This window comes from Plectropomus leopardus, chromosome 2 (genome assembly GCF_026936395.1).
Source record: "Plectropomus leopardus strain MGB_pleo_1.0 chromosome 2, ASM2693639v1, whole genome shotgun sequence".
Classification (NCBI taxonomy): domain Eukaryota; kingdom Metazoa; phylum Chordata; class Actinopteri; order Perciformes; family Serranidae; genus Plectropomus; species Plectropomus leopardus.
The window spans coordinates 27,896,064-27,912,939 of record NC_142177.1 but is presented as its reverse complement, the minus strand read 5'-3'; the positions used below and the strand labels follow the sequence as shown (position 1 = coordinate 27,912,939).

General features: G+C 40.8%; 1 protein-coding gene across 5 annotated transcripts in view; it reads right to left on the bottom strand.

The window, feature by feature from the left end:
• Window positions 1–15,147, bottom strand: part of cacna2d2a (calcium voltage-gated channel auxiliary subunit alpha2delta 2a) — a 192,004-nt gene extending 176,857 nt beyond the window's left edge. For all 5 annotated transcript variants that reach the window (XM_088089802.1, XM_088089818.1, XM_088089811.1 and 2 more), the window contains exons 1-2: window positions 14,693–15,147; window positions 8,932–9,013 (exon numbers count right to left, since the gene is read on the bottom strand). In XM_088089802.1, coding sequence (XP_087945928.1) covers window positions 8,932–9,013; window positions 14,693–14,808 — 198 coding nt within the window. In that variant the 5' untranslated portion in view covers window positions 14,809–15,147. The remainder of the gene's footprint in view (window positions 1–8,931; window positions 9,014–14,692) is intronic.
• Between the last annotated feature and the right edge of the window lie 1,729 nt (window positions 15,148–16,876).

Here is a 16,876-nt window from a genome sequence, read left to right as displayed (position 1 = left end):
AGTGTGCCCCGCCGGCCGCTTGGCTCAGCCCAACTTCAGCACTGTGTGAGAAAATGCTTTCCCCTCATTCATTCAAACAGAGACAAACATAATCAGCAAAGTACACAGGGTCATCTAGCAAATTAGCCCCCGTCGCCAGAAGAAAATAATGGCATCATACATACCTGTAAACCAGAAATTGTTATATTTGCATGTCACACATATTGTATCAACAATACTTAAAGAAGTATTTCACCGCTATAAAGAAGGACCACACATAAAACTAGGCCTTCTCTGCAGTAAAAGGATGCTACATGACCAGAGAAAACAGAAAACACTTTTGGTAGAAAACCTACAACTACCAGAATGCATCACGCCTTACTAGATGCTCCCATTGGTAGGTTACGTAATGTGGATTGTGCAAAATCAAACAATGACAGCTGGCGATCACTAAGTGATTTAAATGCCCAAACCCAACCACACCTTCACCACCAATGAGAAGTTTCAGTGTATCTGCTACAAAATAGTGTACTAATGTAACATAACCATGGTTTGCAAAAACTTAAAAATATGAAAAAAAAAATAATTCTGGTGATTTATTTGGGCAAATAAGAACCTGGTTCAACTTTTACCAGGACACAGAAAAAGTAATCCAGAGAGGAGATATTTAGGCCATTTAAATACATGCAAGAGCTTTCCAGGTAGATCACTTTGTAATGTGAACGACATGTTTCTACTGTTAGCCGGCCGCACCACTGAAGGAACTGGTAATTGTCCAGAGCTGTAAAATCCTTTCTTATAATATTGAGTTCACTCTGTGTTTCAGCATCTGAAGCCTGCAAATGCATTTAACACTTACTCAGACTGAACTTCCTGGATGGTATTTCATCTTCTTACCAGTCAGTACCTGAAGTATCACGCCCCCACCAGCACAGCTCCTAGCGTTGTTCTAACACAGGGCTGTTTTTGGTCAGACCGCCCACTCAGCTCTGAGTATTGAAGACTGTCAGGTACTGAAAGCTGGCAGCGAATGTCTGGTCAGATTCATGACCTTGTTTACTTATTCATTGACAAGAAAAAGATATGTCTGAATTTAAATCACAATTTTGCTGGTTTTAGATTATTTTCATTTAAACAAATTCTTGTACAGCTACTTGTTCTTAGATGATTTTTGAGAATAAAAAACAAAAGTTAAATCGAACAGAGTTTTGTAGAAAACAAATAATAACATTTTTGTTTTAGTAACACAAATCTTTATTTCCTCCAAATGATACACAGCCCTAATCATCACTTTGTATGTCCAGGGTCAAAGATTGTGTAATTTGACATATTTCATCTGTTATAACTGAAGAGTATTTAGTTTCAATCTGTCTTCAGGACTGGTATAAGTGCTTCCAGAGCACATGATCAATAACAAATTGTAACCAGTGTGTCTTGATGGAAATAAGAGACACATTTATTTTTTCAACTATAGCTTTAAATAAAGTGGAAATCAACAGTTTGGATGTTGGGGGTTAAAAATCCTCCTGAGTAAAATCGTGACCATTTTTTTTAGTTCCTAAAAAGCATCCCTGTCTGTTTTGGAGAAACTTCAGTTTTAATTCCAGCTGACAAGTCTTTGCAGAGTTTGCTGCTGCTGTAGTTGTTCTAAAATAGCAGCAATTATTTATTCATTAATGTAAACATAAAGACCTCAATAAGAGTAAACCCGAGGTGTCTATTAATGCATGCTACACAATGACTGAGGGATACTTAAGCCGAGCCGGCAGGAGAGAAAACCAGAGCCAGAGAGTAAACTATCTATCCTGCAGAAATAGCCTGTGATGTTTCACACCGCCAGATAACAAGCTGCTGTTGTGTAAGGTCCAGGCCAGAAGATGGAGGGGAGGAGGAGGGAGGGAAGAGAGCTGAAAGAGCAGCTCTCTCGCCCTCTCTCCTTTTAAGGCAACTTTTCGTGGTGGGAGGAGGGCTCTTCAACTCTTCCCGTAAACTGTCTACAGGCGGAAGGAGCTATTAAAATCGGGAAACAAATGGCAGTGATCAGCCCTCAAATCATCATCCACTGATGGATCATCACACAGAGAGAGGGGGGGCTCGGGGGTGGAGTTGACATCAGCTTTAGGGAAGGGTGATGTCTAGTATAGCACTGGGCATTTGAGACAGATTATTGGAAATTTCTGTAGTCAGCGATAGTGAGTAAATCCACCAGTGCACTTTGTGGAGATATCTCTTGGTAGGGGCCGGCTGTCTCGGCCATGAGTAACCTCCTTTTTCTAGGAAGCGGGAGGTAGGTTTGCACAAGTACAAGAGACATTTGGAAACCTGCATAAACATCTCCCTCAAGTCATAAAATCATACCTGTGTAGATCAAATTGAACCAGAGGCTCCAGTGATGTCAAAAAAGAAGACTTCCTGCACACACACACACACACACACACACACACACACACACACACACACACACACACACACACACACACACACACAGTCATGAACATGCACATGCACATGCACATGCACACTGAAAGCGCTAGAGGCAAGAAGGCCTGTGTTGAACTGAGATAAACCTGCAGCCAGCATGAGGTCAGCGGGCCAACTGATGTAGTGTTGACCACACAGCATAAAGAGACGCACATAGTGAAGGGCAAAAGTGAAGGAAAGAGAACAAAGAGCAAACTTGGTCAAGTAAAAAACTTATATGAAACCCATTAATTGGCACTCTGTCTACCTCCCTGCTTCCACTTGTAGATATATTGATCTGGATGTGCGTCGCTCTCAGGTTTCCAGTAATCAAGAGCAGGAATAAACAGCAGGAAGAGAGGACGTGCAGATGCAGTGGATGGATCCTCAGAGTGCAGAGTTGTAACTGAAGGTTGAAGTGAGGGGTTCAGGAGCCGTCATGTGCACCAGGCTAAATTATTCATGCTGATTAGACTCTTATTGAAATGAATTTGAGAGAGTTCAACATATGTCGCATGGCATCGCAATTTAAGAGGCTTGTTAAGTTGAAGCTGTGACTCTGTGTGCGTGTGTGTGCTTTTTGCAAGCTTTTAAGTATGGTGGTGGAAAGTAACCATGTCAAGCAGCAACTTCTGTAGGGCTGAAAAATGACGCCAATGTATATGTGCCAAAAACTGCAGCTCCTCTAATGACCACTTGAGGCTGGCTCCAAAACTGAGTAAATCCCCACAGATCCCTGTGTTGAAATGCCCAACTTTACAGCAGATATCAACATGTTCACAGCCTGGTACAACTAACGGTTTTTGTCTCTAGAGCTAATTCCCCATCCATGACAACTTCTTTTGAATTTTTATATAATTCACCAGTTTACATTTTATTAAGCCTTAAAAGGGCGCAGACACTTAGAGAGACAGCATGTCTGCAGGGTGTCACTACAGATCCACCTTTCACTCCTCCATAGCTTTACCCTCTCATCTGAATATGGTCATTTTTGGCTCCAAAAATCTAGGATGGTAATGGCCTACTTGCCAAACTCAAGGATTTAAAATGGAAGCGATGAATCTCATGACACATGAGCAGGCAGGGTCTGACCCCCAGGTTGGAAACCACTGTCCAATTGTACAGAGGCAAGTAGTTAAAACTAGCTCCACTTTGACCAGCTACAACACTAAAATGCTACCTGCATAATCAAATCATGTCACAACAATTATTTATCAGTCACAACTATTCTGCTCCAGAATGAGTAGTTTTACTTTTCATACTTTAAGTACATTTAGGGCATGTAAATTATTTATGAAAAGGGAAGGGGTGGTGAAAAACAGGAAATGCACTTCACATAATTTTTTAAGCAGCATTTTGATGTTTATTTGATGAGGCTTTTAATTGAGGGACTTTTAATTTAAATGGTCTTGGAACCTAAAAATCAACAAGTCGGTTTGAATGGTATGTTTTCTTTTAAAAATCGTCAATATTACACCACTTATCATAGCCATGACCTGTGATTATTATCGAATTTTCACATTTCCAACCGTCCCTGAAAAGACCATTTGCGACAAACGCTTTCATCAAGAAATTTTACATTTTAAATTCTACAAAAAAGAAACCTTTTTGCACTAACCAGATCCTGTAAAATAGCATTTATCTCTGAACTCCTGCATACATGATAAAAGGTTTTTTCAACTTCAGGGTTTTATTTTGAACTTTTACTTTTGATCATCAAAAGGGTATGTTTTTTAAATCTAATAGCAGCCTTTGCGCCAAGTTACTGATATTCTATATTTTACATCTAGTATCTGTATGTCCAGAAAGGGACAAGATTAAAAAAAAAGTAATTTCCCTTCTCTGATCTAAAATACAGTCCATTAGCTGATGGACATTAGAGATCAGAATACTTCTTCTACCATTAATATATGAGCATCTCTCTGAGTTTAGTTATGTTACAACTATAGTTAGTGCACTGAACATGTGTGTCCACCTGGTATCTAAATATGCACATAATAATATTATCTGTCTGAATCTCTGATAAACCATCAAATCGCTGTAATGACAGTACGTGGGTGTACGGCGCACTGCTCGTGTGTGCCTATTAAAACTGTTCTGAATAAGCCCGGGGATATGGAAACAATGCCAGTGTCCACCGCCGCCTCTCATCACCACATACTGTAACACATCAAACACAGCAGCACACAGGATAATGACGAGGATAAGGACTATAAACAGCATCCGTCTGCTCACATTTAAATTTACCAATTCTCGTCCTCCCCTCTATCATTTCATCCATCTTAAGTAGTTTGACTCTAAATATACACACAAAACCGCCTGAACATCCATCTCAATTGTCAAGCCATTCTTCATCCTTTCTCTCTCTAAAGAAACCCCCCTCCTCCACTCTTAAAGCCGCCCACTCTCCTTGTCTATCCGCGCTCCACACTCTCCTGTTCGAAAAACTTCCAACTCCTCCGATACATCACTCACCCTCTATCTTCCTTTCTCTCCCTCGGGGAAGAAAAACATCTTGACCAAACCTGGGCAGAATATATTAGAATGTAATTTTAAACATTTAAATAACTTATATTTATTTTTGGAGACGCTTGAAACTCGCAGTATGCACGGTATAAAACACATCAAAACAATGCACGTCTCTGTGTAGTTTCCTAAGTTGACCAAATATAAACATGTTCGGTTATTTCTGTACTGCCCCGTCTTGGCCTTTCTGTCTCTTTAACCCGCTACCTTGCTTGTCAGGAAAAATAAAATCTCAACCGAGAGAAACTGAACAGACCACATTATATTCAACTTACTTCCTTGTCTCTTTTCATGTAAGACAAACTCAAAAATAATTTGCACACACTTTACTTTTTTTTTTTTTTGTCTGTGAGAATAAACTGCGCATGAAGAGGAAGGGGGCGCAGAGGGAGGCAATCTTGTTACCAGCCGGCATAGCCCTGGGAAGATTTCTATCAGACACACGTATAGAGAGAGGCATCCATTTAGAAAATGGCTTTTCTAGGCATGCTGGGCCATTTAGCACACCCTGTGACGACTCCTGTTTGGGGCCATGATAAATGTTCTTTCACACCCGCCCTGTGCACACTGTCAGGCCAGCAAACACATGCACACACAGCCATATGGGCATCCTACACAAGACATAACTGCAACGGACGTAATATTTTTATAGAGGCTGGCTTCGCTGCGTTTGGCCCACAGAGAAAACTTCAGCAACATGTAGTCAATTAGTTTGAAAAACTGAAAGCCAACTGAGCACCTAACGTCACGTCAACATCACATACCAACTCCAGGTCTCATTAAGCTCAGGATTATTCAGCTACGTACATCCAAGTTTTACAACTAGCAGTCAAGAGACATCATAACATATTTTAAACCATAGTGCATCCCTTTAAAAACCTTAGCACTGAAACAATTACTCAACTAATCGATAAGGCAACTGACAGGAATGAATCAGCGACTCCTTTTCTCAAGCAGAAATACCAAACTTTCTCAGCACCGGCTTCTCATTTGTGAGGATTTGCTACTTTTCTTTGTCTTGTGTCATAACAAAGTCGATATCTTTTGGTTTTGGACTGTTGGTCAGACAAGACAAGCAGATTGTTGGCAGCACTGGGCTTCAGGAAATTGTAATGGACATTTTTCACAATTTTCTAACAATTTATAGACAAGATGATGAATCTGTTTATCAAGAAAAAATCAGCAGAAGAAAAAAAAAGATACCAACAACGATTTGCAGCCTGTAATATAAAAATTATCAATACCAGTCTGCATAGGATGAGTTGAATCAAACATCCAATAAAATGAAAATAGTAGAGGAAGAAATGTTGTGACTTTCTGGTAAAAACAACACCTCTCCAGCACCCCTTTCTCACCAAAATTAGAGCATGTACGCAGGTTTTTCAAACACGGGAAAACCTGCTAAAAAAAGACTAGACTGCTTTCCCTTTGCCAATAGAGCAGAGAGTTTACACTGCTCTGCAGCAGATTAGTGTGCTTTTTGTGTGTGTGTGTGTGTGGGTGGGTGGGTGGGGGTTGTGTTTTGGTGTGTCCGTGCGACATCACGGACAGACGGGAAAACTGGTAAAAAGTAGAAAACAGCATAGACAGAGGTTTGTGAAATCTATATGGTGGACTGCAATTAGTGGTGGTGCGTCATTGCTTCCCACCAGTTAAGGAGCTGAAATTAACGTCTTTACCCCGTATTGTGTTCCCATCAGTGCCAATTGTAGCAGGAGCCAATAAATACCTGGGACTACTGCAGAGTCAATTGACCCCGGTGTGAATGCGATTGTGTGCATTCCCATTGCATTAAATAGCCAGATGTTAATGGGTTTTTTGTGCAGAGGGAATGAGGGGCAAGTTAATGGATTTTATCAAAGGGCCCTTTCACACCCACCTCGTTTCATCAGGACTTTCGGTATTTCTAAGTTTGATCCTACCTAAAATTAGAGATATTAAACCTCACCTAGACTATGGTCAGAACCATACAGCCAAATCTTGGTCCAATGCAAAGTCGTTGTCTCTATCCAGATCAGGGATGTTCCTAACAACTAATTTCCCTAAAATTCAAAGGGATGTTTAAACTTAGACTAGTCAACTATAGGAGCCATTTGAAATCATCTGAATTTATTGCATTTTTCAATAACCCAGTTGTATTTTAAATGCTACAGACATACGTGGCACTTTGCATTATGAGCATTATGAACATATCACATTATTCTACAAAACATGACAACAACTCATTAAATAAAAGTCAATAATAACATTTATTGAAAACATTATTATTTAGGAAAATAAATCTTTAGAAAACAAACCCGATTGTTATGTCTTTTTCATTGGGTGAACGCAGTCACATAAAATAATCATTTTAATGATACGTTTAACGACAAGTATTTGTCGTGGTGACTGGCCATGGCACCAATGTTTAATCAAGTAGCAGAACAAGCAAATCCCTATCGTTCACATCCCTATTACAGATACAGATGTCTAGGGGGAAAATATTTTTGGTTGGTTCAGACTTTCGGATCAAATACTCAAAGTTCTACTGTCAAGTTACACAATCACCACAGCACATCATATCGTGTATAGAATATACACAATATATTGTGTTAATATTGTGTATATAGTATTATAATGGTATCCTCTCATTATCTCAGTGCATAGTGTGTGTGGTTGAATGAGCAAGAGAGAGAGTAACAGTTAGTGCGCTCAGAGCGGAACAGCTGTTGGCAAAAACACGCAACAAAATGCGCTGTGGCAGTACAAGGGAAGAGGAAGAGACATTTGTTTGATGACTTTATAAAGAGCCAGTAGGAAATAAGAACAGAAAAATTATGACGCTTGTCAATTATTTCCCAAAGATACGAAAGAATAAGAGAGATTTCTTTATGTGTTGTGAAAATTCTTAAAACCCTTTCAAAAACCATAAAAAATGAACTGCACGATGTAAAAAATCAAGACTGTTTTTCATAGTTGGTGAAATGATGACATTTTAAAACATATAGCATTTTTATCAGTCAGCAACAATATGCCTTCACCCTGAAATCCGCATTGCTCAATGGGAATACTGAAACATTATTGGCACAAACTGCAAAAGGCAAATATTTTGATGGGTAAACACTCTGTTATGTTTTGTTTACACTGGATGAGTGCTAAAAATCAACCTCTCTCTATTATGCAGTCTGCCTGATTTTACCCACTAATGGTCACTAACCTTTAAACCAGCACGATTGCTGTCAACTCACTTCCTCCTCTCTGGGATCCATCAATGTCGCCACCACACTAACAGCCATCACACTAACCACTGTTACTGCTAGCATTGAAGCTGCCACAGGCACCGCACCGGCTGGATGAATCACACTCACCCATACAGCAATAATGAAGCATTTATCTCAGGGTGCATTACAAACCCTGGAAGCACGGCGAACATGCGCACATGGCAGAAATATGATGAAACAGTGTCAATCACACTCTGCTCAACCATCTGCTCTACCACAAGACGGACACGTGTTACACACAGACTCATACGGTGATGCAGACACAAACAACCAACACCATAGTCTGCCAAACTAATGTGATAACTTTATCGTTTGCTTTTTAAAACAAGTGAAGACATTTTGTTAATTTGTTGAAATCATTTCCCCCCGCTTTTTCCTCAGCGTACCTCTTTAAAAAACTGATTTCACATGATTGAGGAAGGTTAATCCACAAGTAGCAGGAGATTTGACTCAAAGAAATTCTCGTGGGGAAAAAGAAGTGAAACAAGTTAAATGATCTCTGAATAAAACTATTTCAGAGAATGCAGTTTAAACTAAACCAAAATATCTTTGAAAGATCAACATTCTTTGCAGCACTAAGAAAAACACTATGCTACACAGACACACACTTGGGAGCTTACGTTGTACAACCTTGCGCAGTGAAATCTTACTGATTATTAATGCAGAAAAAAGCGCAGCGTCACGTCCAAGCGTGACGTCAACTTACCAATCTCATCTGCTGAGTTCCGGTGACGTGCTGCAGAACCTTTTCCAGCTCCTTCTCGATGCGCCCGGCCCAGTGAATCATTCTGGAAAATAAAATTAGACATTTTCAATCTTCATCACTCGACAGTATCACCTGAGCATGTCATCATCATTCATTTCCCTGTCACTGGATGTGAGTGTGTTTGTAAGACTGTGTCAGTAAGAGTCTCTCCCCCTCTTTGTGTATCTCTCTTTTTGTTGTCAAACTGCCATACTCTCCTCCTTTTCCGGATCCCTATCTGGACGCGTCTTTGTCCTACCCCTCCTAATGTCTGGGTTAGTCATCAGCAGCTTCCCACCTCATCACATCTTGCATATATCTGGTCTGCCCTGGCAGGACTGGCAGCGAACGCGCCCGTCTTGGCTCGGCTGGGATCAGCGGCTCTGCAATAAAACTGCTCAGGTCTGACAGAAATGCACCCTAAGCAGGAGCTGATCTCCGTTCGACGGAGCCAAGTTTGGAATTAAGAGATCAAACGGCTCGAGCTCATCACTGTATATCTCCCAGCGAGCAACAAATGACTTAATGGATCAAGATTTACACTAGATCATTTTAAAGCACCAGCAGGGGCTAACCTGCCAACCTGGATACACGCAGAACAATCTATGCGCATGGCTGACGAGAAATTCTCACCAAAAAAAGAAAAAAAAACATTATGAAAGCTCATCTCTCCGCAATCAGATGAATAAATTCTGTCATGTGTTTGCGAGCCAACCACTGACTCTGTGCCAACCTTTTCCTTTCAGCAGCCTGCAGATAGCTAATCACTAGCATCAACAACACAACAAAGTCATTTGTCTTTTAATATGACGACTGAAACAAATGTCATCTTTAAATGTCAGATTTGCTCAGAAGACAAGAGGGAAGACAGATTTATTAAATTGCACAAATCTGCCAAGTAGTGACAGCGCTCGCCATAATCACAAAGCCAGTGTGGGCCTCATCAGAGAGAGGAACGGCAGAGCAAACACGCCAAGCGAGCGTGCGTGCTGGCTGTGTTTAGAAGGGACGAGATTAAGAGCAAGCAAAGAGGGCCTCCAAAAGGACGATGCAGAGCAGGACCGCTGGGGAGAGGCCGCCGACGATGAAAAGGTCACCTCGATATGAAATGAAAACAAGCTTACAGTGAGAGCAGAGCTGAGCAGGACGCAGTGATACTAACAGTGAGGGACAATACCTCTGCCCCAAGCCAAGCAGACTTCTTACGCAACTTCATTTAGTCTACTCACAAACACACACACACACACACACACACACACACACACACACACACACACACACACACGTAAATATACAGCTTTGACGGAATGACATGCAGTAGGAGGGTCTTATGTTATGTCTTATATAGTAAGTGTATGTAAATATACATATACGGTAGAGCTGGGCAATCTTGGATATGTCAAGCGGCACAATATTAACCCAAAAAAATCACAAGAATATTTTAGATTTGATATTGATTATACATAATTACTGTTTTCATGCAATACATTATCTAAAATAGGGGTGGATGACATTGTCTAGAGTGTGGACTTCATGGCCGAGCAGGTAAATGATAAACGCTGTTCAGCTCACTCAGCTAGAACTAAGGCAGAGCAATAACTTAATGATATAATAACACAATTTTCATATAGACAGATCTTTTACACAGATGTGTATATTAGTGATTTCTTTTTTAAATTTAAATTAAAAATGTATTTGTCTTAATGGGATGAATATGAATAAAACATCTCACCATGTGATATTGAATACTAGTATTAATCATCTCTGAAGATAAAGTTAATGATAATAAAAAAAAGTGCAATTTTAATTTTGCCCATGTTGCCCTTCCCAGTCAAATACAATTAAGGAAATTAAACGAGTCTGGATGGATGACCTCTGTGTCAGCCACACACCACCACCACATTCATTCTGCTGCAATGAATCCAAGTGCCACGTTGAAATATCTTGAAAGGCAAAAGGCGGACGATTCAGTCCAGGGACATCACAGTATCTCGATAACAAATTACTCAGACAATGTTTCATGTTTTGATAGAAGTGTTACATCCAAACATGAGCCATCTCTACAGGCACACCACACATCAGCCTTGTCATCCCTCCTTCTTGGTGTTTCCATCTTCTAAACCTATTTAGTTTCATTGAAAACATTAAGTCTATTGATAAACTTTCTTTAATACACACACTGACTTTTATCCATTATCCAGAGACTTGGAGGACAAGTCAACTATGGAGCCTAAAAGGAACATCTCAAGCTCATATTAAAAATGAATATTTTCCCTCCTAACTGTAGTGCTGTTCATCACTCTTGATTGTTTTGGACTGAGCTGCAGAGTGTTGGAGATATTGGCCGTAAAGAAGTCTGCCTTCTCTCAGATATAATGTAGCTAAATGGCACTTGGCTTGTGGTGCTCAAAACGCCAAAAAATACACTCAAAAAACTCAACAGCATTGTCTCTTTCCAGAAATCATGACCCGGTTACTGAAGATAATCCACAGACCTTGTAAAGCGTAGAAGGAAGCATGCATCTGCTCATGGGCGAGAGGCTCGTGACAGCGTGAGATGTAAACATAAATGGCTTCCCCCTCAGCTGAGCTGTAACATTAGCTAGCTCAGTGATGCTAGGTGAGCTAGCAGTAGATACACGCTTCCTTCTAAATGGTAATAACGTTGGCAGGTGTAGTTTGTTAGAAAGAAAACTGTTTTGACATGAAACTGCTCACAACAAGGTCTGTGGATTATCTTGAGTAACCGGGTCATGACTTCTGGAAAAAGACATTGCAGCTGAGTTTTTCAAATGTATTTTTGGTGCTTTGAGCACCACAAGCAGAGTGCCATCAAGTTCCAATATATTTGAAGGAAGGAAAACATCTCTTAAGCCAATACTTCCAAAACTCTGCCACTCACACCAAAACAATCTAGACTGATAAATAGCACCCAGGCTAAGATTAAAAAATATGCATTTGGATTTTGGGGTAAACTGTCCCTTTAAAACAACTGTCCTTGACAGGCGAGATCACATAAAGTTGACCCAACATTTAAAGGCACTTTTGTAAAATGTTGTATGGTGACTTGAGATTTATGTTGGACTAATCGTAAATCAAAGAAGAATATTTCACAGTCCCAAATGAGCAGAACTCTCCATTAAGGAAGAAGTAAAGAGATATGAGGAGACGCTTGTTTGGTAAATTATATGCACTACTGAGGCCTGAAGATCAGTGAATGCTTGGAGACCTTCTGTGTTGTAAAAGCTGTGATCTCTCTCAAAAAACAGAGTTGTCATTGCACACTACATGAAAGCCGACGGATGCTCTCTGGCGCTTTGTAGTCAGGTGTAGTATTAAAACTTTACTATTTGGCAGCTGTGTTTTTTAAGTATTACAATTTATGTTAGCGAAACATTATGGGAAAATGTGATGAAATGAGTCTAAATGGACGACCTGTGTGTCAGCCACACGCCGTCGACGTGTTCGCTCTGCTGCAATGGATCTCGTCATTCTGCGTGCAATGCTGAAATATGTTTAAGGGCAAAAGGTGGACTACTTTCGTATGTGTGGAAATAACACATTTTTGTAGGAAATTGCTCTGAGTTTCATATAGACTCTCAGCTAAGTGATATTTTAAATTCCTAGAGAAGATTGTGCATTTAGATACCAGCTATCGAAACAGGTTTCCTACATATAATTTAGAAATGTAGAAATAATTTCCCCATGCAAATACTTTCTTCCTCTACACACGCACAAACAAACACGCACATACACACTCGCACGCACGCACACGCACAGACACACAGCAATCCAATAACTACATATAAATTAGACCAGGCTTTTAGGTGGCAAGGTGTAGAAAATATCGGCTACACTTTTCTTGGCACTGCTGTAAAAATGAACCAGAGGACATTCTGACCTTTCTTATGGACACATTTTCTCAGCTAGACCTCCAACACACACACTCCAACTGGTGTGTGTGTGTGTCAGGCCCATACACCCGACGGACGACCACAGCAGCTCCCCATACACTTCAATTAGCTAACTGTCAAATTCTGGCAAATAGCACAGCGATGTGGGTGACACAAAACCCAGTTTATAAAACCCAAGAGATGCCTGACGATAATATTACCAGACCTAGTCTATTTATTTTATCTAATGAGATTTGCATATTTAATTACAATGGTAAATGTAATCGAATACAGTTACAACAAACAGGAGGTGTATTTGAATGGGAAAACAGAGGAAATATTGCCGCAAGATTATAAACTTTTTTTATCATCTACTTTAGGTGTAGATTTTTTTTTTTTTTAAATCAAATACAATAAATTCAATTTAAGAATCCAGGTGATTTTGTTCAAAAATCATGCACATCATTTTCTTTCATGGTGCTTAAGTGATCAACGATGGAGCTAATTGCCCTTGAAATCTGTCAACTGTGATATAAGATAAGTGATTTTCCCGTGAAAGTCACCTTGGCCATCAGGAACAACAAAGAGATCACCCTGTGGACGCATCAGGCTGGAAACATTTAGATTATCATTTCTGTGAACCTGACTGACTAATCATCACTACAGGCTACACATCACATCAGAGCATCACGTCATCACGTCGACTCGAGTGAGAAACTGTTGCACTCTGGTTTCACCGGTTTATTACTAGACCATAAAAATAGGGAAATGTCATTTCTAAGGAAGCGACGTTCACTTTTATAAAAAATGCATTAATGATTGCTTGAATAGTTTGATGACAGATGTGAATTGTTGCGTGTGCGCACGTTATGTTACAGCCTGCCTATGTGTGTCATTCAAGGTGAAACTGTTACATTAACATTTTTTTTTCAAGAAACTGCGCTTTAAATTCAAATAACACTGCAAAACTATATCTCCCAACAGGTGCACGCTGAAAAACTACAACGATAGTTTACACACAGCTACTTTCTGTGCCTACTTTGCAAGTACTTGCATACAGCAACACTGAGACAGTGGCCTCAAGTGCGTCTAAATTTCAACTACGGATATTTCTGCAATTCTAGTTTCTGATCACAGCAAAAAGAACGACGAGAAATCATTTTTTTTAAAAGCCATTTTGCTTTATTTGTCCCCGAAAAGAGTCAAAGCAAGCAGTTTTTTTTATTTGGAGTTTAGATGAGAAAGATGCACCCGAAGGTTTAAAGACTTGGCGCTCCACTAATTGGTTTAGTCTCTGAATCAAAATCATCCTGTTAAAAACATCAGTGTATCCTGCTGTGGGATAGAGGTGATTATTTCCACGGTGCGTGTGCAGTATATCCAGTGGAGGACTTTTTAGCCTGGCTGTAGCTCAGCCTATCTATCATGCGTTAATGGGATATTCTCCCCCCCGTGCAGTGACAGCAAAACAACACTATTATTATGATCGTTATATTTTTATCCCTATGGATGCTCTAATAAATTCCTGCTCGCTTAGCTTATTCGCCAGTGGCACCTGTGCTTGCTCCTTGTAGCCTGTTTCCATGTTGACTGTGACAAATTGAAGACGGTTTTGGGCACTACATGCCCATAAAACAACAACATTAATAGGGCAAGATTCACAACGCGGCATCACAGACGGAAACTGCGTCTTCTTGTGTTTGAACATCAGCTGCTCTCAAGGTAAACGGCGCTGCATGTGAAGGCTTGGCGGGGCCACCTGTCCTAGTTCCGCGCTCCGCACCCCCCTCCTCCGGTTTATCCCCCCCAAACGGTGCAGGGGTACTTACGTGTAGTGCTGGGGGAAGAGGTGGGTCCCATCTGTCGGCGTGGAGACGCATATGATAAGTACAGTTTGGATTGTGAAGAGGCAGAAAATGCCGTACGACTGCGCGCAGATCGCCATTTTCCATTAAATATTCAAGAAACTGGGATAAATAAGAGAAGGACCGGAAGGACAGTCTCTCGGCAGCTGAGCTAAGAATAAAACCGAGCTCCGGAGAAAGTGTGTGGTGGGAGGTGATGGTTGGCGGAGGCTTCTGGACACTTCAGCCGGGCAGTGAGATCTCAATCAGGGACGCGCGGAGGACTGGCAGCTGAAGACACGGGAGATCAGGATCAGGAAGATGCTCTGCCGCTGCTGCTGATGTGCCTGCCTGCCTGTTTGCGCACTCGCTGTCCTCCCTCCCTCTCCGCCGCCGCACATTTGCTCCTTTTCTCTCCCACTCTCTCCAATGTAACAACCATTGAGTAAAGCTGGCCACGACACGGGAAGACTGTTCCCATCCTTGTTTTCAAAATAAAAGCACCTGTCGTTTTTAGGGTAATACATGGCATTGAAGTGACAAGAGAGTGCACGCAGAAATGTATTGGAAATCAAGCGTAACTGTAGCTTTCTCAGTAAAACCCCTTAATATGAGCACGGTTTTTCTCCATATTGATAACATTAAGTGACTAGATGTAGAGCACTTGTTTTGCAACTACAGTAACTAAGAAAAATTGCCACAAACTGTAAGATATCAATTCTGGCGCACAAGCTTGGCGCAACATCCAAGAATGTCTTCTAGGACTTTTTTTAAAACATTGATTTATTTTGAAGGTCTACTTTCCAAACTTCCTGTATATATGCAGCCTATCTGCGCCACTTAACTCAGCTGTTGGCACAAGCGGTCCTTCCTCCGTTCAAACAGCCTATTTTTGTGCGACAGACGGGGGCGCGCATCAGGCCACCTCCTCTTCCTCCTCATGTCCACTCTCCTCCGCGCGCTGTGTCCTCCTCAAACATCATGAGCAGGAATCAAGGCTTTTTTTTTGATAATTAGGAGGCATGACTCTAGAGGGGCGGATTGTATTAACTGGAGTGTAAACATTCAGCAAAAATCACCTTGGGGGCTCCTCTCCAACTACATTTGTTCTACTTATTAGCGCATCTGGTCCAGTGGATGAACATTTCAATGGAAGCAAGAAGAATTAATAAACTCTTTGTGGAAACACCTCGCTGTTGTTTGAGGGGCAGGGCATGTCTCCTTGTTTTGTCCCAATCACAAGCTACTGAATAATCATAAGCTTGTTAATAAAATATGTTTTTTGTGGAGCGAGCTCTCCTCTGGACACATACTGTTCATTGTGATGCTAAACAAGGAGGAGAGATGCACTGGATCCTCAGAGTAAATCTAATTCAGCATGAAGTTACCCCCCGGAGAAGTGAATATCTCCCCCTATCAGCTGCGTGTGTGCATGTGTGTGCACCTGTACCTGTCTTTTTACCTTTTTCTTGCACTGCTGTTTGTTCTCTGATCTTCCCATTTCACCCGGAAGGCACAGTAGGCGTGACACACCTAAACAAAAGACATTTTTTTAGATTTATCCATCAATAGAGAACACACAAAAAGATTTATAGCTTTATACATTATGTGTTCCAGGTGTGTTTCCAGTCCTTTGCTCCAAATAGGGATGAAGGCACTCAAGACTTTAGGTTTTTCCTAGGGTTGCCCCTGAGAGTCGTAGATGCGAATCATCAGTCAGAAACTCCTTAGTCGACTGAGATTGCTTCAAGTCGAGCAGTCTTCTTTTTTCTTTTTGTTTTTTTCACTTGTAAGTGTTCAGCGTCAAGTTTTGGTTCCCAGACTTTGCTGCAGAGTGAGCACTGTTGACTTTCATAATGCTCTTTGGTTCAGGCTGAAGAAGTGGGACTTCTCACCGTAAGGCTCTGAGATCACATTATTTCTCTCTTCTGTTTATAACCGGTGAATTTAGAGCTCATAGGAACTTAAAACAATGAAGTCTCCGGCATTTGTTTGATATCTAGTGTCATCAAAAAATGTCGTAGCACATTTCCGATCTGATGTTAGTACATTAAGCTTGTCTACTATGTTACATGAATGCCACTACTGAATTTTTGCTGAGCTGCGTTCAAACTTTTAAATTTGGTAAACTATGGGAAAAAAAAACGTCAATGCTCGTATTGAACAACA